The 23,427-nt window shown below is 55.6% G+C and overlaps 1 protein-coding gene across 1 annotated transcript in view; it reads left to right on the top strand.

Annotated features, from left to right (window-relative positions):
• Positions 1 to 1,482: 1,482 nt before the first annotated feature.
• The window catches only part of slc39a5 (solute carrier family 39 member 5), a 30,033-nt gene continuing 8,088 nt past the window's right edge, over positions 1,483 to 23,427 (top strand). The window contains exons 1-8 of the mRNA XM_052009377.1: positions 1,483 to 1,686; positions 7,691 to 7,806; positions 8,446 to 8,968; positions 12,295 to 12,499; positions 13,934 to 14,108; positions 17,263 to 17,432; positions 18,691 to 18,855; positions 22,424 to 22,514. Coding sequence (XP_051865337.1) covers positions 8,460 to 8,968; positions 12,295 to 12,499; positions 13,934 to 14,108; positions 17,263 to 17,432; positions 18,691 to 18,855; positions 22,424 to 22,514 — 1,315 coding nt within the window. The 5' untranslated portion in view covers positions 1,483 to 1,686; positions 7,691 to 7,806; positions 8,446 to 8,459. The remainder of the gene's footprint in view (positions 1,687 to 7,690; positions 7,807 to 8,445; positions 8,969 to 12,294; positions 12,500 to 13,933; positions 14,109 to 17,262; positions 17,433 to 18,690; positions 18,856 to 22,423; positions 22,515 to 23,427) is intronic.

Genomic DNA, 23,427 nt, shown 5'->3' with positions numbered 1-23,427 from the left:
TGGTGAATTGGTTTATTATTGTCACATGTACCGAGCTACAGTGAAACTTTGTTTTGCCTGCCGTCCATACAGATCATTTCACTGACGGGAGGGGGGAGGAGATACAAAAGCCTGAGAACACTCAAGGACGGTTTCTACCCCGCTGTTATAAAACTGTTGAACTGTCCCCTACAGTCTTATAACAGCTGACCGAGTGAAAAACGTACATGGAATAGTGTCAGAATCAGCACTTGCTCCGGGAATCTTCCTCTGATGCCCCTTATTGCTTGAATTCACATGCTGATGACGGGGACCCCACACACACTGCAGGACACGGTCTCTTGCAGCACCTCCCCCTCAGTGCCAGCACCCAGACACGGTCCCTCCCCCTCAGTGCCCAGACACAGTCCCTTGCACCCCCCCGTGCCAGCGCTGCCACCCTCAGTGCCCCCTCAGCGCCAGCACTCAGACACGGTCCCCCCTCAGTGCCACCCCAGTGCCAGAGCCATCAGGTACAAGGTACAGTGCCACCCCCAGTGCCCCCGTCAGGTACAAGGTACAGTGCCCCCTCAGTGCCACTACCATCAGGTACAGGGTACAGGGCCCCCCGTCGGGTACAAGGTACAGTGCTCCCCTCAGTGCCCCACCGTTGGGTACAGGGTACAGTGCCCCCCTGCCCCCTCTGTCGGGTACAGTGCCCCCGTGCCCCCTCTGTCGGGTACAGGGTACAGTGCCCCCTTGCCCCCCTCTGTCGGGTACAGGGTACAGTGCCCCCTTGCCCCCTCTGTCGGGTGCAGGGTACAGTGCCCCCTTGCCCCCCTCTGTCGGGTACAGGGTACAGTGCCCCCTTGCCCCCCTCTGTCGGGTGCAGGGTACAGTGCCCCCCTTGCCCCCTTCTGTCGGGTACAGGGTACAGTGCCCCCTTGCCTCCCTCTGTCGGGTGCAGGGTACAGTGCCCCCTTGCCTCCCTCTGTCGGGTGCAGGGTACAGTGCCCCCTTGCCCCCCTCTGTCGGGTACAGGGTACAGTGCCCCCCTTGCCCCCCTCTGTCGGGTACAGGGTACAGTGCCCCCCTTGCCTCCCTCTGTCGGGTGCAGGGTACAGTGCCCCCCTTGCCCCCCTCTGTCGGGTACAGGGTACAGTGCCCCCCTTGCCCCCCTCTGTCGGGTACAGGGTACAGTGCCCCCCTTGCCCCCCTCTGTCGGGTACAGGGTACAGTGCCCCCCTTGCCCCCCTCTGTCGGGTGCAGGGTACAGTGCCCCCCTTGCCCCCCTCTGTCGGGTACAGGGTACAGTGCCCCCCTTGCCTCCCTCTGTCGGGTGCAGGGTACAGTGCCCCCCTTGCCCCCCTCTGTCGGGTACAGGGTACAGTGCCCCCCTTGCCCCCCTCTGTCGGGTACAGGGTACAGTGCCTCCCGTCGGGTACAAGGTCCGGCGCCAATCTGCCAATCACTCGGCCGCCCTCCCGCTGGATCCCGCCCCTGCGGCTGCAGACACCGGGGAACGGCTGCTCCGCTCCCCGGAGGGCGGACTGAAGGGCGGGGGCTGAGCCAGCTTGTCCCCTTTCCCCACGGTTGCACCTGTTGATTGACCAGAGCTCCCGGGGAGGCGAGGGGAAAGGGAGGGGAGAGGAGGGGGTCCCACTGCCGGATCAACGCTGCCGGACTCTGAGACTCGCTCGGGTCGTGCGTAACAGGAGAAAGGAGCAGGTAAGTTCACCTGCAATCGTTTAAACACTCCCCCTCACCCTCACCCCCACCCCCCACCCCTCACCCCCACCCCTCACCTCCACCCCACCCCACACCCCTCACCCCCACCCCACACACCTCACACCTCATTCCCAGCCCTCCCCCACCCCTCACCCCCACCCCCACCCCTCACCTCACCCCCACCCCACACACCTCACCTCACCCCCACCCCACACACCTCATTCCCAGCCCTCCCCCACCCCTCACCCCCACCCCACACACCTCACCTCACCCCCACCCCACACACCTCATTCCCAGCCCTCCCCCACCCCTCACCCCCACCCCACACACCTCATTCCCAGCCCTCCCCCACCCCTCACCCTCACCCCCACCCCCCACCCCTCACCCCCACCCCACACCCCTCACCTCACCCCCACCCCACACACCTCACCTCACCCCCACCCCACACACCTCATTCCCAGCCCTCCCCCACCCCTCACCCCCACCCCACACACCTCACCTCACCCCCACCCCACACACCTCATTCCCAGCCCTCCCCCACCCCTCACCCTCACCCCCACCCCCCACCCCTCACCCCCACCCCACACACCTCACCTCACCCCCACCCCACACACCTCATTCCCAGCCCTCCCCCACCCCTCACCCTCACCCCCACCCCCCACCCCTCACCCCCACCCCACACACCTCACCTCACCCCCACCCCACACACCTCATTCCCAGCCCTCCCCCACCCCTCACCCCCACCCCACACACCTCACCTCACCCCCACCCCACACACCTCATTCCCAGCCCTCCCCCACCCCTCACCCCCACCCCACACACCTCACCTCACCCCCACCCCACACACCTCATTCCCAGCCCTCCCCCACCCCTCACCCCCACCCCACACACCTCACCTCACCCCCACCCCACACACCTCATTCCCAGCCCTCCCCCACCCCTCACCCCCACCCCACACACCTCACCTCACCCCCACCCCACACACCTCATTCCCAGCCCTCCCCCACCCCTCACCCCCACCCCACACACCTCACCTCACCCCCACCCCACACACCTCATTCCCAGCCCTCCCCCACCCCTCACCCCCACCCCACACACCTCACCTCACCCCCACCCCACACACCTCATTCCCAGCCCTCCCCCACCCCTCACCCTCACCCCCACCCCCCACCCCTCACCCCCACCCCACACACCTCACCTCACTCCCACCCCTCACTCCTCGTCCCTCCCGGGGGTTTAAGCTGCCGTCTTGCAACGGGGAGGGTGGGGAATGAACGGAGGGAGGGAGAGGGAGGGAGGGAGGGATGGACGGAGGGAGGGAGGGAGAGGGAGGGAGAGGGGGGGAGAGGGAGGGAGGGAGAGATGGACGGAGGGAGGGAGGGAGAGGGGGGGAGAGGGAGGGATGGACGGAGGGAGGGAGGGAGAGAGAGGGGGGAGGGAGGGAGAGAGAGGGGGGGAGGGAGGGAGGGAGAGATGGACGGAGGGAGGGAGGGAGAGGGGGGGAGAGGGAGGGATGGACGGAGGGAGGGAGGGAGAGAGAGGGAGGGAGAGAGAGAGGGGAGGGAGGGAGGGAGAGAGAGGGAGGGAGGGAGAGAGAGGGGGGAGGGAGGGAGGGAGTGGGGGGGGTGCTCAGCCGCCGTCCACAAGTCAAGGTGTTGACTTCCAGCGGCTCCTTCCTCGGGCTGGCCCGGCGCCTGTGGCGATCAGGAGTCGTTAGGGCTTTTCTCGGTAGCTGCGACACTTTATTCTGCATTCTGTTCCCGTTTTCCCCTGTACTACCTCGATGTACTGAATGTGGTGAAATGATCTGTATGGACGGCATGCAGAGCGAAGTTTTTCCCTGTACCTCGGTACAATTTACCAACTCCCTCAGATTCTACCGGTCACCCTAACACATGGGGGGGGGGGGGGGGAGGATTCACAGTGGCCGACGGCCGATTAACCCACCGACCCCGCACATCGTGGGGATGTGGGTTAATCACAGCCCTAACACACACACACACACACACACACACACACACACACACACACACACACACACAGCCAGAACAGACACACACACACACAAAAACACACACATAGTCATAACAGACAGACACACACACACAGCCAGAACAGACACACACACACACAAAACACACACAAAAACATACACACAGCCAGAACAGACAGACACATACACACAGCCAGAACAGACACACACACACAAAACACACACACAGCCAGAACAGACAGACACATACACACAGCCAGAACAGACACACTCAAACACACTCCACACACAGACACCCCGCTGGCACTGAGAGGCAGTGGCTCTGCTTGCTGAGCCATGGTGCTGCCTGTGTTGTTAGGTGTCTGGTATAAACTGTCCTGTATCCACATCCCACTGAACACCAGGGTCCTGCCCCGAAACGTTGACCGCCTGCTTTTCTCCATGGATGCTGCCTGGCCTGCTGAGTCCCTCCAGCATCATCGTGTGTTTCATCTCCATTCCAGCATCTGCCGTCCTTTGTTTCTCTCGAACACCAGATCTTACTTTTTATTTCAAAAGTAAACTTTATTCATAATAAAAAATATATACAATAGAATACAGAGCATTACAGCACAGGACAGGCCCTTCAGCCCACAACGTTGTGCCGACATTTTATCCTGCTCTGAGATCTATCTAACCCTTCCCTCCCACATAGCCTCCCATTTCTCTATCATCCATGTGTCTATCTAAGAGTCTCTTAAATGTCCCTAATGTATCTGCCCCCACCACCTCTGCAGGCAGTGCGTTCCACACACCCACCACTCTCTGTGTAAAAAACATACCCCTGACATCCCCCTTATACCTTCCTCCAATCACCTTAAAATTATGTCCCCTCGTGTTAGCCATTGTCGCCCTGGGAAAAAGTCTCTGACTGTCCACTGGATCTGTGCCTCTTGTACACCTCTATCAAGTCACCTCTCATCCTCCTCCTCTCCACAGAGAAAAGCCCCAGCTCGCTCAACCTATCCTCATAAGACAGGCAGCATCCTGGTAAATCTCCTCTGCACCCTCTCTAAAGCATCCACATCCTTCCTATAATGAGGTGACCAGAACTGAACACAATACTCCAAGTGTGATCTGACCAGAGTTCTATAGAACTGCAATATTACCTCGCAGGTCAATACCCTGACTAATGAAGGCCAACACTCCATATGCCCTCTTAACAACCCTATCGACCTGTGCGGCAACCTTGAGGGATCTGTGGACGTGGACCCCAAGATCCCTCTGTTCCTCCACACTGCTAAGAGTCCTGCCATTAACCTTGTATTCTGCCTTCAAATTCGATCTCCCGAAGTGTATCACTTCACATTTTTCTGGGTTGAACTTCATCTGCCACTTCTCAGCCCAGGTCTGCATCCTATCAATGTCCTGTCGTAACCTACAGCAACCTTCTACACTATAGAATAACCAATGCAAAACTTGTTACATTCATGGTCAATACATTCAGTGGTGTTAATACTTTGTTTTAAACCATAACACCTTTGGACCATGGGCAGAAGATCAGGTCAGCATGGACTAGATGGGGCGAAGGGCCTGTTTCTGTGCTGTAGTGCTCTACAACTCATGTGGCCCCCCCCGGGGTGACGCGCCCTATCGATGTGCGAGGGGCTTCCCCACCCGGCTCAGCCCAGACCGTGGGCTGTTCCCCGCGGAGTCTCTGCATTGGCTGCCCCCGGCTTCAGCGCACCCCTCGGCACCAAACACCAGATCTCCACACGTGGGTGACGGCAAGCAATCTCGTTAGCACTTATCCTGGTGCCTCAATCTTGTCCTGCAGGAAACGGCAAAGCTGCAGATCCTCAGCACCAACCGCATTGTACAGAAAATATAAAGCGCTTGACGCAACGGAGGCTCAAACCATGTCTCAAACAACTACCTCTGCCCCAGCAGAGCCTTTTAACTCACTGACAGCTCCCGGGGTTAAACACTCAGCCCCCGAGCTGAGCCGTTTGATGCGGGCGGGGAGGGCTGCAGTGTCAACACGCTCTGTGCCTATCATGGGAGTTTATGACACAATTTCAACAAAGCACTTTGTTCAGAGTTGACTGGGTGAAGGTGATTTCGCGCCGTGAACAATGGTCTTTGCACAGCGCCAGGGGGTTCTGTTCCTGATTACTGACTGCAAACATCAAAGGTCGGTTATTGCAAGCAGTCTGGTTAGCACTTGTCCTGGTGCCTGTGGCTGGTCTGCATGGCGTGTGTTGTTGCAGGAACTGCTCAGGCGCCACATGGTGCCCGCCGGCAAAGCTGCAAACCCTCAGCACCAACTGCGTTGTGCAGAAAGTCAAAAGCGCTCGACGTGACAGAGTCTCAGAGTGGGGCAGTGCAGAGACAGGCCCTTCGGCCCACCATGTCCAGGCCAACCCTTCCCCCCCCCACACACACACCCACACACCAACCCCACCTGCCCCCACCGGGACCGTACCCTTCCACACCTCACCCATCTCAGTGTCCGTCTCAACGCAGTGGGTGGATCTGATTCCACTACCTCCTGGGGCAGGAAACATCCCTCCGGTCTCCCTCCCTCTCACGTTCTTGATCACCCCCTCCCCTGGGCAGAAAGACTCTGACTGTCTCTGCCTCTCATAAACTTCTATCAGGTGTCCTGTCCTGTTGTAACTCCCCACCCCCCACCCCACCCCCACAATCAGGAGCCCGCAAAACAACCCTTAGCTTTTCACCTCACCTGCCTGTTAACAGCAAGAGCACAAAAAATAGTCGGGGTCAGCCGCTCTTGAGCCCGTTCCACCATTCAGGAGGAGATCTGTTGTCTCAATTCCATGTCCTCTCCCCGACCCACATCTCTGCCATTTCCTGCCCTTCTGCTCTCACCTCCACCCCTCCCAGACCCAAAAGGGACAGGGTCCCCGTTGTTCTCACATTTCACCCCACCAGCCTCCGTATCCAACACATCATTCTCCGCCACTTCCAACGGGACCCCACCACCAAAGCATATCTTCCCCTCCCCACTCCTTTCTGCCTTTCGCAGGGACCACTCTCTCTGTGACTCCCTAGTTCACTCCTCCTCCCCCCTACCCATTCCTGCTCCCACCCCGGGGACTTTGCACTGCCCCTGCCATAGGTGCAACACCTGCCCCTACACCACCTCCACCCAGGGACCCAAACAGTCCTTTCAGGTGAGGCAGAGATTCACCTGCGACTCCCCTAATATCACCTGCCGCATTCGGTGCTCCGAGTGTGGCGTCCTCTACATCGGTGAGACCAAACGCAGACTAGGTGACCGTTTCGCAGAGCACCTGCGCTCTGTCCGTAACCGCGATCTGCATCCCCCCGTTGCTTCAACTCCCCCTCCCACACTGTCACTGATGTGTCAGTCCTCGGCCTCCTCCGCTGCCAGGAGAATTCCAAGCGCAGACTGGAGGAACAGCTCCTCATTTTCCGTCTGGGAACCTTGCAGCCTGACAGCATGAACATTGAATTCTCCCACTTTAGGTAAACACCACCCCCCTTCCCCACAACACCCCCCACCGTGCTTCTTCTCTTCCATTTCCTAGCCTTCTCTCTTTTGTCTAGTCTTTATTCCTCTCTCTCCTTCCCTGTGACCCACCCCCCAGTGGATCTGCTCTCCCCTCCTCCCCAGCACCGGCCCATCACTGTCTCTCACCTGCACCTACCTATCACCACCCTGTGCCCACCCCTCGTCTCCTCTTTTGTCCACCTCTCACTGCTCTGCATTTCCCTCCTATATATCGGGCTTCCTCCTTTCCCCATCCTCAGTCCTGACGAAGGGTCCTGACCCGAAACGTTGACCGCCGGCTTTTCTCCGCGGATGCTGCCTGGCCTGCCGAGTTCCTCCAGCGTCATCGTGGTTTTCATCTGGATTCCAGCATCTTTGTTTCTCCTCTCCCGATCCCTTTGTTTCCTTCGTGCCCGGGGGTCGGCACACCCTCCCGACTCGGAAACGTTCCTTCATCACCACCGGGCCTAAGTCCTGGACCTTTCTCTCCCCAGCGGCACCGTGGGAGCACGTTCACCAGGAGGACCGCAGCGGTTCGAGGAAGTGTCAACAACGGACTACCTGTAACCTGCCGGGGGAGAGAATTCAAACCCCTCCGAATGAAAGGCTGGTGAGGACACATGTGGAGCATCGTGTACGGTGTTGGTCACCCTGCTATTGGGAAGGCATGGTTAAACTGGAAAGGCACAGAGGAGGTTTACCAGGATGTTGCCAGGACTCGAGGGCCTGAGTTACAGGGAGAGGTCGGCCAGGCTGGGTCTTTATTCCTTGGAATGTAGGAGACCCTTATAGAAACGTTTAAAATTATGAGAGGCGTCGATAAGGTGGACAGGATCAGTCTGCTGAGTTCCTGCTGCAAGGTAGGGGGGTCCAAAACTGGGGGGGGGAGGGGGGTGGTGGCAGAGGTTTAGGGTGAGAGGGGGAGAGATTTAAAAGGAGACCTGAGAGGCAACTTCTTCACCCAGAGGGTGGTCCGTACGTGGAACGAGCTGCCAGAGGAAGTGGGTGAGGCAGGGACATTAACAACGTTTAAAAGGTACTTGGACAGGTACATGGAGGGGAAGGGAGGGCTTGGAGGGAATGCAGGAGATCGGGACGGGCTGGGTGGGCACCATGGTTAGCACGGACTGGTTGGGCCGAGGGGCCTGTGTCCGTGTTGTGCTGCTCCGTGACTCTGCTGAACTTTGGGACAAAACAGTGAGAGGTGCCGGAGAAATGCAGGCGTTTTGTTCTGTTTTGCTTCATGTAGGTGATGGTACGAGAATGAAGTGTGGGGTCCTGACCGTGTTTCTCACTGGGTTGCTGGCCCCTTGGGCACACCACGGTTGGCATTGCCAAGCCCAAACAAGGTCTGTCCACAGGCAGAGAGAGTCGCCAGCAGCAGGGTCTAACGCCAGCGCTCCCAGCGGGCACGGGCCACCAGGCAAGGACAGGACTGCCTCTCACAGTGCCGTGCTGGAGCAACGGTACTACCTGCTGCAGCTCTTCCAGCACTACGGGGAAAATGGGAAACTGTCCTTCGACGGCCTGAGCAGGCTGCTCGCCAACCTGGGTCTGGGCGAGGTGCAGGTGTTGGAGATCGAGCACGAAGACATGGGCCATGACCATGTCTCTCACCTGGACCTGCTGGACCTGCAGGAGAACAGGCATGTACACAGCCACACCGCTCTGGAGCACATGTCCGCGCCGGCCCATGACCACAGGGGGCACAGAGGGAGGGGCAACCACCCAGAGTCCTCTGCCGATGGCTCAGCCATGACCTCCACGGTGGGGTAAGTACAACGAGCCTGTTGACAGCCAACGTTGGGGTATCGGTTTATTGTTGTCTCTTGTACCGAGGTCCAGTGAAAAACTTGGTTTGCACACTGATCGTACAGGTCAATTCATTACACAGTGCAGTTACATTGAGTTAGTACAGAGTGCATTGAGGTAGTACAGGTAAAAACAATAACAGTACAGAGTAAAGTGTCATAGCTACAGAGAAAGTGCAGTGCAATAAGGTTCAAGGTCACAACAAGGTAGATCGTGAGGTCAGAGTCCATCTCATTGTATAAGGGAACCGTTCAATAGTCTTATCACCGTGGGGTAGAAGCTGTCCTTGAGTCTGATGGTACGTGCCCTCAGGCTCCTGTATCTTCTCCCTAATGGGAGAGGGGAGAGAATGACCCAGGTGTGATGGTACACAGGAGGAGGACATGTGGTCCAAATCGGCATCAAGGTTGGCACAACATGGTGGGCCGAATGGCCTGTCCAGTGCTGGACTGTTCTCTGTTCTAGATGCTGTCTGTGTGGAGTTCGCACGTTCTCCTTGTGACTGAACAGGTATTCAGAATTCGGGAGGTATTCAGAACCAGGTTTCTTCTCACTGACTTACGATGTGAAGTTTATTGTTCTGTGGCAGCAGTACAGTGCAAAGACACAACCATTACTATAAAATAAATGAACAGTGCAAATTAAAAAGGAATAACGAGGTAGTGTTCATGGACCCTTCAGGAATCTGATGGCGGAGGGGGAGAAGCCATTCCTGAATCGTTGTGTGTGGGTCTACGGGCTCCTGTACCTCCTCCCCGATGGCAGTAACGAGAAGAGGGCGTGTCCCGGGGGGTGAGGGTCCTCAGTGACGGATGCCGCCTTCTTGAGGCTCCGCCTCTTGGAGATGTCCTCGATAGGCGGGGAGGATTGTGCCCGTGATGGAGCTGGCTGATCTACAACCCTCTGTGGCGCCTTGTGACCCGGCGCGTTGGAGCCTCCGTACCAGGTGGTGATGCACCCAGTCAGAACGCTCTCCACCGCACATCTGTAGAAACTTGTAAGAGTCTCTGGTGACGGACCGAATCTCGTCCAACTCCTAACGAAGTAGAGCCACTGGCATGCCTCCTTCGCGATTGCATCGATGTGTTGGGGCCACATTTGGGATGTGGTTTCTCTCCCACATCCCAAAGGTGTGCTGTTGTTAGGTAACTGGCTCCCCATGTGCACACAAGGGGTAGAATCCAGGAGGAGTTGTTGGGAACGTGGGGAGAATCAAAGGGGATTGGTGTGAGATTAGTATTCGGATTAGTTTATTGTCATATAGACCAGGGTGCAATAAAGTTCCTTGTTCACGTGAAGATCACAGAGCGGACAGTGTGCATGCTATCACAAGTACAATAAATACAGCGGCAAGCACAAAACAGAGCAGTGCAAAAATTGTAGTGCAGTCTGAAGTGGTGCAGATTGGGAAGTGACAACAGTGCAGCGAATGATGGGGGTAGAACTCGAAGTCCGAGAACGTGGCGAAGTGGGTGCTCGTTGGTTGGGGCGGACTGGGTCGGCTGGTTTCCGTGTTAAATGACATTTAAGTGCGGGTAAGTGGGATTAGTAAAGATGGGCATGGTGGCTGGCTGGCATGTACATAGGGCAAAGGTGCAGTACCCCATCAGTGCTAATGGTATAAAGTAATGGATGTGCCTGCCCTTTCAGTAGCTCCCTCACCTGCTGGTTGTTCCCAAGGGATATAACAAATACATTTAATCCTCTCCTCTGTTGGCATTTTTGCCCCTTTTCCAAAGGAGGTTTATCCAGTGATTACAGCATCACATGACCACAATAGAACATTACAGCACAGTACAGGCCCTTCAGCCCACGATGTTGTGCTGACATTTTATCCTGCTCTGAGATCTATCCAACCCTTCCCTCCCACATAGCCCCCCATTTCTCTATCATTCATGTGTCTATCTAAGAGTCTCTTAAACGTCCCTAATGTATCTGCCCCCACCACCTCTGCCGGCAGTGCGTTCCACGCACCCACCACTCTCTGTGTAAAAAAAACTTACCTCTGACATCCCCCTTATACCTTCCTCCAATCACCTTAAAATCATGCCCCCTCGTGTCGCCCTGGGAAGAAGTCTCTGACTGTCCACTCGATCTATGCCTCTTATCATCTTGTACACCTCTATCAAGTCACCTCTCATCCTCCTCCTCTCCAAAGAGAAAAGCCCCAGCTCACTCAGCCTATCCTCATAAGACGTGCTCTCCAATCCAGGCAGCACACACCCGAGTCCCTGTGGCACCCACCAGCCCCGGAAAGCCCCCAACATACCCATGGAGACAGCGTGCTCCTTCTCCGGGGACATACAGGACACACGGGCCCGGAAGAGGTGCAGACCCCTGGACTGCCATTGGCAGTGAGGGGGAGGGGGGGGTGGCCTTTGGGAACCTTGGCTGACATTCCTTCCCCAGCGTGGGAGAAGGTTCTCAGCTGCTGGTTCAGCAGCTTCCCTGCCTCATCTTCAGCTCAGCTCAGAGCTGATGGAACCCGTGGTGCGCAGGAACGTAAGAAGCTGCAGAGAGCAGTGGACCCAGCCCCAATACATCACGGGCACATCCCTCCCCACCGTCGGGAGTATCTACAGGAGGCGCTGCCTCAAGAAGGCAACGTCCGTCGTCAGAGATCCCCCCCACCATCCAGGCCGTGCTGTCTCCTCGCAGCTCCCGTCGGGCAGGAGGTACAGAAGCCTGAAGTCCCCACACCACCAGGTTCAGGAACAGCGACTTCCCTTCAACCATTCAGTTCTTGAACCGACCGGCACAACCCTGATCACTGCCTCAGTGCAGCAACACTGGGACCGCTCTGCACTGCAGTGGCCTTTGTTTTTTTTGTTTTAATTGCGTTCCTGTGTATAATTCATGTTTAATTGATGTTTTTCCTGTGAATGTTGTGTCTCTGACGCTCTGTGCCTGTGATGCTGCTACAGGGAGGATTTTCATTGCCCCTGTGCACACACGGACTTTGTGTGTGTGTGTGTGTGTGTGTGTGTGTGTGTGTGTGTGTGTGTGTGTGTGTGTGTGTGTGTGTGTGTGTGTGTGCGCGCGCGCGCGCGCGTGCATGTGTGTGTTGTGTGTATCCTATGTGTGTTGTGTGTGTGTGAGAGACAGTGAACTCGACCTTGACTTTGACCTTGAGCCAGACTGCTCCACCCGCCACTGGGGAGCCCACAGGACCGCTCCGATGCACAGGCAACCCTCCCGACCTGCTCGCTCCCCCCTGGGTGACCCTCTGGGGCCAAGCGTGAGGCTAACTCGGCTCTTGTTTTCCCTCTGGCCCCCTTGGCTGCAGGCTGGCGAGAAGGACACAGAGGAAGAGCCCGCACCCCGCCTGGGGCAGGGGCAGCACGCTGCGGGGGAAGAGACTGGAGCGGCGCAGTGCAACGGGGCGCAGCGGGGAGGTGGCGAGAGGGCGGGGGGAGACGACGAGACCCCCGCCTGCGGCTGCTGGGGACAGCATCTCTAATCACTCAAAGTTCAATCACCTGCATGGGAACGTGAGTCCCTGGTTCAACATTTTACCTCTGAATCCCTGCAGATACTGTCAACCTCAGAGATAGTCACCGAGCAACACAGCACAGATACAGGCCCTTCAGCCCATCCAGTCCCTGCCCACCATGGTGCCCACCCAGCTAGTCCCAATCTCCTGTGTTCGGCCCATATCCCTCCGATATAAAAGCAAGGATGTAATGCTGAGGCTTTATAAGGCATTGGACAGACCACATTTGGAGTATTGTGAGCAGTTTTGGGCCCCGTATCTAAGGAAGGGTGTGCTGGCGTTGGAGAAGGTGCAGAGGACGTTTACGAGAACAACCCCTGGGGAATGAATGGGTTAATGTATGAGGAGTGTTTGATGGCTCTGGGCCTGTACTCACTGGAGTTTGGAGGGATGAGGGGGGATCTCATTGAAACCTACCGATACTGAAAGGCCTGGATAGAGCGGACGTGGGAGAGTTCAGGACCAGAGGGCACTCCCGTGACGCACGGACCTGTTCTCTCTGCCTGCTCCCCGTCTCTGCAACTGTTTGATCTCTAACTCCGGGGTGACGGCTGATGCTGGAATCTGCAGTAACACACAAAAGAGCACTCAGTATAGAGGTGATATATCGGCCTGGTTAGAAGGTTGGCTAGATAAAGGAAAAGGGAGACTGGGCATAAAATGGGTCATTTTCTGGTTGGCGAGATCTGGTAAGAGGTGTTCCACTGAGATCAGTGCTGGGGCCTCAAGTTTTTACAATTTATAGAAATGACTTGGATGAAGGTACCAAAGTTACAGTTGTTATGTTTACTGATGACACAAAGGTAGGGTAGGGACGTAAACTGGGAACAGAACACAAGGAAGGTGCAGAGAGTTATTGGGAAAGTAACATAGTGTTATTGGTCCTGGATGTGGAAGTTGACCACAGAAGTAGGAAGGTTGTGCCTCAATTATGCAAGGCACTGAAGGGAGATCACAGCTGGACTACTGTGTACAGCAATGGTCTCCTTATTTAAGGAAGAACATAAGTGCATTGGAAGCAATCTGGACAAGGCTTATCAGACTGATCCTTGGAATGGGTGAGTTGTCTCATGAGGAAAGGTTGGAGGGGCTGAGCTTGTATCTGCTGGAGTTTAGGAGAGACAGGTGACCTGTGGGGCCAGATGCGGAGGAGGTGCAGGAGAATCTAAACCAGAGGCCCCCTTTTTAAAACTAAGGCGTCACCCGTATTAGATCATGAGGGGATGATTTTTTTTTCTCTATCAGAGGGTTGTGAGTCTTTGGATCTCCCTGCCTCAGAGTCTCTGAATGGTGCACAGAACATTCCAACCACATGCCTACCCTGAAGAAAATGATGAACTATCATCGACATTTGATTGCCCCGAGCTCTTTAGTGCATGATGAAATGTTGCGGGTTGAATTCTGATGGGAATGTTTTGCTCTCGTGCCACAGTGTTTGAATGTGAGCCAGCTTCTGATCAACTTTGGGATGAGCACCGTTCATGAGATCACTCCAAAGCAGTTCTCCTACATCTGCCCGGCCCTGCTGTATCAGATTGACAGCCGGGTCTGCATCTATCACCATGACTCACTGGAGTTTCAGCAGGAAGCCAGGCTCTCGAAATCGGGTGAGCAGATGCCATGTCTTCAATCCAAACACTTTCTTCCCCGTGCTACCTTTCCCTCCCAGGTTATCCCAGCTTGCTCTCTGTGGGCTTCTGCTGGGTACCTACCCCTGTCTGACCAGGTGCCCTCGAGTGTGCATCGACTGTTCAGACGTAGTTCAGCTTAGAAACCTCATGTGCCCCTGAGTAGAACCCACAGAAAGCGTCCTATCCGGATGCATCCCAGCTTGGGATGGTAACTGCTCTGCCTGGGACCACAGGAAACCACAGAGTTGTGGACACAGCCCAGCGCGTCATGGAAACCAGCCTCCCCTCCGTGGACTGTCTATACCTCTCGCTGCCTTGGTGAAGCAGCCGGCATAATCAAAGACCCCACCCACCAAGGACATTCTCTCTCCTCCCCTCTCCCATGAGGTAGAAGATACAGGAGCCTGAGGGCACGTACCACCAGGCTCAAGGACAGCTTCTACTCCACTGTGATAAGACTATTGAACGGTTCCCTTATACAATGAGATGGACTCTTGACCTCACGATCTACCTGGTTGTGGCCCTTGCACCTCATTGTCTGCCTGCACTGCACTTCCCTGTAGCTGTGACACTTTACTCTGTATTCTGTTATTGTTTTTACCCTGTACTACCTCAATGCACTGTGTAATGAATTGACCTGTACAATCGGTAGGTAAGACAAGTTTTCCACTGTACCTTGGTACAAGTGACAATAATAAACCGATTCCAATATAAGAATAGGTCTGGATTCATTCACCAGCTTCTCTCCACCTTCCAGTGGGTATTCTCATGTAATCCACACCTCAAATGAGTGTTTGAGGGCTCTCAGAGAATGAAAAGGCTTCAAACCAAGCCGAGCACTATCTGGAGACCGAAGCAGTGTGGTCTTCAGCAAGACCAGACTGAAATGTCTCCAGGAATCTGCAATGTCCACATCTTTATACCTTGTTGTGTCTTCTCTGCATGCATTTCCCATTTGAGTGCACGCAGTAAGTTGGTAAATTGGTTCATTATTGTCACGCATCCTGAGGTACAGTGAAAAACTTTGTTGTGCATGCCATCCATACAGATCATTTCACCACATCAGTGCATCGAGGTAGTACAAGGGAAAACAATAACAGAATGCAGAATGAAGTGTTCCAGCTACAGAGAAAGTGCAGTGCAGGCAGACAATAAGGTGCAAGGGCCACGACCAGGTAGATTGTGAGGCCAAGAGTCCGTCTTATCGTACTTGGGGACCGTTCAATAGTCTTATAACAGCGGGATAGAAGCTGTCCTTGAGCCTGGTGGTACGTGCTTTCAGGCTTTTGTATCTTCTGCCCGACAGGAGGGGGGAGAACAGAGAACGTCCTGGGTCAGTAATGTCCAGTAATCTGTTTATTCAACAGTGACAAACCATGGGGAACAGTTGTGGTCTTCCTCTTACCCAAGTACGAGTGTGACACAGACCTGTTCCCACAAGTCAAGACTCCCTTTATTGATTAACCAATTGCTTACCGTATGTCTCAAGGAGGTTCAGCCGAAGGATGCCTCCACTCCCCCGGGTGTGGGTACCGTGTGCTGAACCTCAACAACACGAGTCACCCATCCAGCCCCTTGAGTCTGCTACAATAACATTGAGGGACCCTCTGCCCAGCTTCTAACATCATTCCTACTCTCCCCCCTCCCTCACCTGCCTATCATCCCCTCTCACCCAGATCCACTCTTCCCCACCCCCCCCCCCCCCCCCCCACCATTTTACACCGGCCATTTCTCCTCTTCCTTTCCAGTCCTACTGAAGGGTCTCGACCCGAAACATCGACTGTCCTCTCCCTCCACCACCCGCTGAGTCGCTCCGGCCCCTCGTGTGTTGACCCAGGTTTCCGGCATCTGCTCTCTCCTGTGCCTCCATGTTCCTGCACAGTCCCCGGATCAATCGAAACCCACCGATCACCGTCACGCACCGACCGAACGCGGCATCTACACCCCCCGGCCACAGACTCCTGGGGCAGGGGGAGCACCCCCCACACCCCGTCTCGGATTGAGCTTGTCAAGCCCTTTAAGGAGCTCAGTGGCCGTCCTTGGTTGGAGGAAGCGCCAACGACAGGTGGTCCAGTACCGGAGAGTCAGACCCTATAGCACAGTTGATGCCCAATGAAAACCAGCCTCCAAGAACATCTCGCACTTTGTTTACCGGTGAACCCCTCCTGCCACATAGACGAGGATGATAACTGCAGTCGGTCACAGAGTCACACAGCACGAAACAGGCCCTTCGGCCCAACCGGTCCATGCCGACCGAGCTTCCCATCCCAGCTGGTCCCATCTGCCCGCTTTTGGCCCCATGTCCCTCTGCACCTTTCCCATCCGCGGACCTGTCTGAGTGTTGTTAATGTCCCTGCCTCACCCACTTCCCCTGGCAGCTCGTTCCGCGTACGGACCACCCTCTGGGTGAAGAAGTTGCCCCTCAGGTTCCTTCCCGCTGCCTCGGGAAAGCAGCCGACATCATCAAAGACCCCCACCCACCCCGGACATTCTCTCTTCTCCCCCCTCCCGTCAGGCAGAAGATACAAAAGCCTGAAAGCACGAACCACCAGGCTCAAGGACAGCTTCTACCCCGCTGTTAAAAGACTATTGAACGGTCCCCTAGTACGATGAGATGGACCCTTGACCTCACAATCTACCTGGTCGTGGCCCTTGCACCTTATTGTCTGCCTGCACTGCACTTTCTCTGTAGCTGGGACACTTTATTCTGCATTCTGTTATTGTTTCCCCTTGTACTACCTCGATGTACCCATGTAGTGAAATGATCTGTATGGATGGCATGCAAAACTTTCACCGTATCTCGGTACATGTGACAATAATAAACCAATTTACCAATTTATTAACTCTTTCCCCTCTCACCTTAAACCTGTGCCCTCTAGTTCTTGATTCCCCAACCCTGGGGGGAGGGGGGGGGGAGACTGTGCGCATTCACCCTATCGATGCCCCTCGTGGTTCTATACACCTCTGTAAGGTCACCCCTCACGCTCCAAGGAATGAAGCCCGACCTCTCTCCGTAACTCAGTCCCTCGAGTCCGGGCGGTTTGGGAGAAGCTTCCTTTAATGCAGTGAGGGTAGCGTGAGTGGGGTGAGGTCTGCGTTAACCACCCCCCCCATTTCTCCTTCCTTACAGTGTGGCTCTGGGGCTTTATTGCCATTACCCTGACCAGCCTGACGTCACTCGTGGCCGTAGCCTTTGTCCCCTTCCTCAGCCGCTCCTTCTCCGGAGCGCTGCTCCCCTTCCTGGTGGCGCTGGCAATCGGCACGCTCTCCGCGGACGCCCTGCTCCACCTGATACCTCACGTAAGTACCACTGACTGGCGGTCGTGCCTTCTCCGGAGGAGGAGCAGTCCCCTTCAGCCCGTTACCCAGGAACGCCGGGAGGACATTCTGTCCCTCACGTCACAGAGGCAGGCCGCTCGGCCCAACCAGTCCGTGCTGACCAAGATTCCCATCCGAGCCAGTCCCGTTTGCCTGCGTTTGGCCCATATCCCTCTGAACCTTTCCCGTCCATAGACCTGTCCGAGTGCCTTTTAAGTGTCATTAATGTTAAAGATTAAAGATTAAGATCTTTATCAGTCACTTGTACATCGAAACACACAGTGAAATGCATCCTTTGCGTAGAGTGTTCTGGGGGCAGCCTGCAAGTGTCGCCACGCTTCCGGCACCAACATAGCATGCCCACAACTTCCTAACCCATATGTCTTTGGAATGTGGGAGGAAACCGGAGCACCCGGAGGAAACCCACGCAGACACGGGGAGACCGTACAAACTCCTTACAGACAGTGGCCGGAATTGAACCCAGGTTGCTGGCACTGTAATAGCGTTACGCTAACCGCTACACTACCGTGCCTGCCCTGCCTCACCCACTTTCTCTGGCAGCTCGTTCCACATATGGACCACCCTCTGGGTGAAGAAGTTGCCCCCCGGGTCCCCTATTAAATCTCTCCCTCTCTTTACCTTAAACCTGTGCCCTCTAGTTCTTGATCCCCCAACCCTGGGGGGGAAAGATTGTGCGCATTCACCCTATTGATACCCTTCATGGTTTTATACACCTCTGTAAGGTCACCCCTACGCTCCAAGGAATAAAGTCCCAACCTGCCCGACCTCTCTCCGTAACTCAGTCCCTCGAGTCCTGGCAACATCCTCGTAAATCTCCCTCTGCGCTCTCTCCAGCTCAACAGCACCTTTCCCACAGCAGGGCGACCAGAACTGAACACAGTGCTCCAAGTGGCTCGTTCAACCGGAAGAAGATCCCCTGAACAATACCCTTCCAGCTGGGGTGGGGTGGGGGGGAGTGTTGGTGCGTTAATTGGTTCCCGTCAATCACCCCTGGTGTGTGGGTGAGGGGTGAAATCTGGAGGGAGTTGACGGGCTTGTAGTGTCAATGGGTGGTGAGTCATCAGCACGGAATCGGTGGGCTGAAGGGCCTGTTGTAGCTCGATAAGTCAGGGGAAGAGGAAGACAATTGTGTTACCCCTCAGCGCCTAGACACTGAGGCCCACGAACGTTGCCACCTGAGCCAGTTGTCAAGACCTGCCTTCCCTGCCTTTCTGTTTAGGCCCAGGTTCACAGGCACAAGGTGGCGGAGAACACGGGTGCCCGCCCGCTCCTGAAGGGCAAGGACTCTCTATGGAAAGGCCTCTCCGTGCTGGGAGGCATCTACCTGCTCTTACTCATTGAGAGCCTGCTGGGTCTGATCAGAAGCTGCAGCTGGGGTGTCAAGGTAAGCGGCAAAACCGCGGCCACAAATTCCGTCTGACGAGCTGCTAACACTTCCCGAGAAAGTGTTTCACAGAAACACACACAGGATACACACAACACACACACACACACACACACAGACACAGAAAATGGTTGGGCCAAGGAGCCATATCCATGCTGTGTTGCTCTATGACTCTACAGAAACCAGGGAAAGATTGGTTGGGCAACCCACTGCAAGTTTACCTCTTGTAGCTGGTGGAACCACCCCCTGTGCCACAGAGGCACAGACCCCGATGATCCTCGAGTGGAGGGTTGTTGAGAAGGCGTATGGAGTGTTGGCCTTCATCAGTCGGGGGATTGAGTTCAAGAGCCGCGAGGTGATGTTGCAGCTCTGGTCAGACCACACTTGGAGTATTGTGTTCAGTTCTGGTCGCCTCATTATAGGAAGGATGTGGAAGCTTTAGAGAGGGTGCAGAGGAGATTTACCAGGATGCTGCCTGGATTGGAGAGCACGTCTTATGAGGATAGGTTGAGCGAGCTGGGGCTTTTCTCTTTGGAGAGGAGGAGGATGAGAGGTGACCTGATAGAGGTGTACAAGAGGCACAGATCGAGTGGACAGTCAGAGACTTTTTCCCAGGGTGACAATGGCTCACACGAGGGGACATAATTTTAAGGTGATTGGAGGAAGGGGGATGTCAGGGGTAAGTTTTTTTTACACAGAGAGTGGTGGGTGCGTGGAACGCACTGCCGGCAGAGGTGGTGGGGGCAGATAGATTAGGGACATTTAAGAGACTCTTAGATAGACACATGAATGATAGAGAAATGGAGGGCTATGTGGGAGGGAAGGGTTAGATAGATCTCAGAGCAGGATAAAATGTTGGCACAACATTGTGGGCTGAAGGGCCTGTACTGTGCCTGGAATGTTCGGGTCCTCCTCATGGGGCATCTCCAGTTGTGGCCACGGTGCCTTTGGTGGGGGATTATCCGGAAGTGATGCTTCTGATTAGTGACTTTCCGCCTGGGACAGTGCCTGTGGGCCGTGGTGTGTACCGCGGTAAAATGGCCTGCCCACACTCACTTACCAGACCAACGGGAAGGATGCGCCAGCTCAGGACAGACCTGTTACCTTGGCAAGGAGCCTGTGGCCCCGGAAGGGGCAGGAGAGGAAATACACAGGACACACAGCACGACAGTGAGCCATTCAGCCCAACAGGTGGCGTTCTGTGCGCCCCCTCCCACCTCATTGCATTTACAATGAAGGGAAGGGGAAGGTCCCCCATTTATAGAGTCTCACAGCATGGAAACAGGCCCTTCGGCCCAACCGGTGCATGCCGGCCAGGATTCCCATCTAAGCCAGTCCCATTTGCCCGCGTTCGGCCCATATCCCTCTGAACCTTTCCCATCCACGGACCTGTCCGAGTGTTGTTAATGTCCCTGCCTCACCCACTTCCTCTGGCAGCTCGTTCCACGTACGGACCACCCTCTGGGTGAAGAAGTTGCCCCTCAGATCCCCTATTAAATCTCTTTCCCCTCTCACCTTAAACCTGTGCCCTCTAGTTCTTGATTCCCCAACCCTGGGGGGGGGGGGGGGGGGAAGATTGTGCACATTCACCCTATCGATGCCCCTCGTGGGTTTATACACCTCTGTAAGGTCCAAGGAATAAAGTCCCAACCTGCTCAACCTCTCTCCATAACTCAGTCCCTCAAGTCCCGGCAACATCCTTATAAACCTTTTCTGTATTCTTCCCAACTTAATGGCATCCTTCCCACAGCAGGGCGACCAAAACTGAACACAATATTCCAAATGTGGCCTCACCAACATCCTGTACAACTGTGACACAACGTCCCAACTCCTGTACTCAGTGCCCTCACTGATGAAGGCCGGCGTGCCAAACGTCTTCTTCACCACCCTGTCTACCTGTGACCCCACTTTCAGGGAACCATGTACCTGTACTCCTGGGTCCCTCTGTTCTACAACACTCCCCAGGGCCCTGCCGTTCACTGTGGAAAGTCCTGCTCTGGTTTGTCTTCCCAAAATGCAACACCTCGCACTTACCAAAATTAAACTCCATTTGCCATTCCTGGGCCCACTGACCCAATTGATTGAGATCCCCCTGTAGATCCTGGTCACCACCTTCAGTGTCAATGGCACCACCTATTTATTTGCCCTTGGAGGAAAGGATTGAACCAGAAGGAGCAGTGCTCCATCTTATCACATCAGCTCCAATATCTCGCCAACAAGCCATCTGCTATTCTTTGGTGTCCTTCCCTCTGACAGAACTGTTTTTGTGGAATTTGTCTCTTTTCTGTTTGATGGAAATACTTGGAAGTAGCTGAACAGGTGCGTCTCTCCCCTCTGTTGGGAAGCCAACAAGATTTTCAACGTAGTTTAAAGCATTTAAGTTTGCAAAACGCAAATAACCATTAGCCAGTTGCAATGGTGCCACCTTTGGTCATCCTAGCAGCCGAAATTGCCAGTCTCATAGAGTCACACAGCAGGGAAACAGGCCCTTCAGCCCAACCAGTCCGTGCTGGCCATGATTCCCATCTAAGCCAGTCCCATTTGCCCACGTTTGGCCCATATCCCTCTAAATATCTCCTGTCCAAGTGCCTTTTAAAGAGAAATTTTTAGGGTGGGGGGGGGCTTTGGAGGGGGTGCAGGGGAGGTTCACCAGGACGCTGCCTGGATTAGAGGGCGTGAGCTATAAGGAGAGGTCAGACAGACTCAGGTTGTTCTCTCCGGAGCGGCGGAGGCTGAGGGGAGAGGTTTATAAGATCATGAGAGGCACAGATAGAGCAGACGGCCGGGATCTTTCTTCCCCCCCCCCCAGGGTTCTAATACCAGAGGGTGTGCATTTAAGGTGAGAGGGGGGAAAGTTCAGAGGAGATGTGCGGGGCAGGTTTTTTTTTACACAGAGAGCGGTGGGTGCCTGGAATGTGCTGCCAGGGGTGGGGGGTGGAGGCAGATATGATTGAGGGGTTTAAGAGGCTGTTGGACAGGCCCATGGGTGTGCGGGGAACGGAGGGAGACGGACACTGTGGGGCATCTTTAGTTTAATTAGTTTGGCGCAACATGGTGGGCTGTACGGCCTGTTCCTCTGCTATATTGTTCTCTGCGCTAAGTTCAAGGTATACAAGATTATGAGAGGCATAGATAGACAGACAGAATCTTTTTCCCATTACAGGCGTATCAAAAACAAGTTGGCACACGTTCAAGGTGAGACGGGGGGGGAAAGTCCAAAGGAGACGTGCGGGGCAAGTTTTTTTTTTACACAGAGAGCAGTGGGTGCCTGGAATGTGCTGCCAGGGGTGGGGGGTGGAGGCAGATACGACAGAGGGGTTTGTGAGGCTGTTAGACAGACACATGGATGGGCAGGGGATGGAGGGAGGGGGACACTGTGCAGGCAGAAGGGATTGGTTTAGTTAGATGTTTAATTAGTTCAGCACAACACGGTGGGTCTGTTCCTGTGCAGTACAGTTGCGTGTTGTAAACGTGACTGGAATTGGTCACAGATCGGCAGCAGTGCCCGTTGTACTCAGACAGCTGTTCCCTTCCCACTTGGTATCAACCTAATCTTTCCACTCCTCAGTCAACAGGCAAAAGGCAGCGGAGGGAACAGGCTGGCCGCCAGATGGGTGTTCCAGCCAGCACTGAACTTCACTGTTTAAAGCCTGCCCCAGGTAAGCAGGGTCACAGGTGTTGGCTTCAGCTGGGTACGGTGGTTTAGGGAGAAGGGGGACCTCCCCACATGAGGAGAACGGGACAGCTGTTCTGCAAGCGCAGGCCAAGCTGACGGACCTATTGTGAAGGGGACCTGACCACCCATTAACCCCACTGGATGCAGTCTTAGGGTCCAATCTGGCCAGTGCCCAATGCCAGACACATGGACGCGGGTCACTTCTGTGGGAGCAGACAGGAGGGTGGGAGGGGAGGGGAGGGGATGGGAGGTGCCTCATGGGGGGGGGAACCTCTCGTTACATCTGGAGCAACAAACAATCTGCTGAGGAACTCAGTGGGTCGAGCAGCCTACATTGGGAGGGAGAGGAACTCGACGTTTCGGGTCGAGACCTGCCTCAGGACTGGGGGGTGGAGAGGGGAGAGGGCCGGGGTAAAGGGGCAAGGGGGAGTGGTGGGACCGCCCCCCCCCCCAAACGAGGTGATTGGTGGAGCGAGCAGGGGAGAACGATGACGGGTAGGTTGCCCGTCCCCTCCCTGGTGCAGGTTGTCCCGTCATCGTTCTGCCCCCCTCCACGCGTCCACCGATCGCCTCGGGGGCTCCCCGTCCCGCCACTCCCCCTCCCCCTCTCGACGCCGGCCACCTCACCTCACCTCACCTCCCCCCTCACCCGTCCTGACGCGGGGCGTCAACAGCTCCTCCGCCCCACCGCTGAGCACCTCCAGTAGATGGTGTGAGCAGCTCTACAATCCACCACTGGCAGTCCCTACTGCACAAGACCCGAGGAACAGGAGGAGGCCATTCGCCACCCTGAGCATGCTCCCCCAGTCACACGGGGCGTCCGTGACAAAACTCCGTGCCCCCCAGTGGAGAGGCATCTATCAGCAGATTTAAATAAGATAAGATTTCTTTATTAG

Source organism: Pristis pectinata, chromosome X (assembly GCF_009764475.1).
Source record: "Pristis pectinata isolate sPriPec2 chromosome X, sPriPec2.1.pri, whole genome shotgun sequence".
Lineage (NCBI taxonomy): Eukaryota > Metazoa > Chordata > Chondrichthyes > Rhinopristiformes > Pristidae > Pristis > Pristis pectinata.
This window is presented reverse-complemented; position numbering and strand designations above follow the sequence as displayed.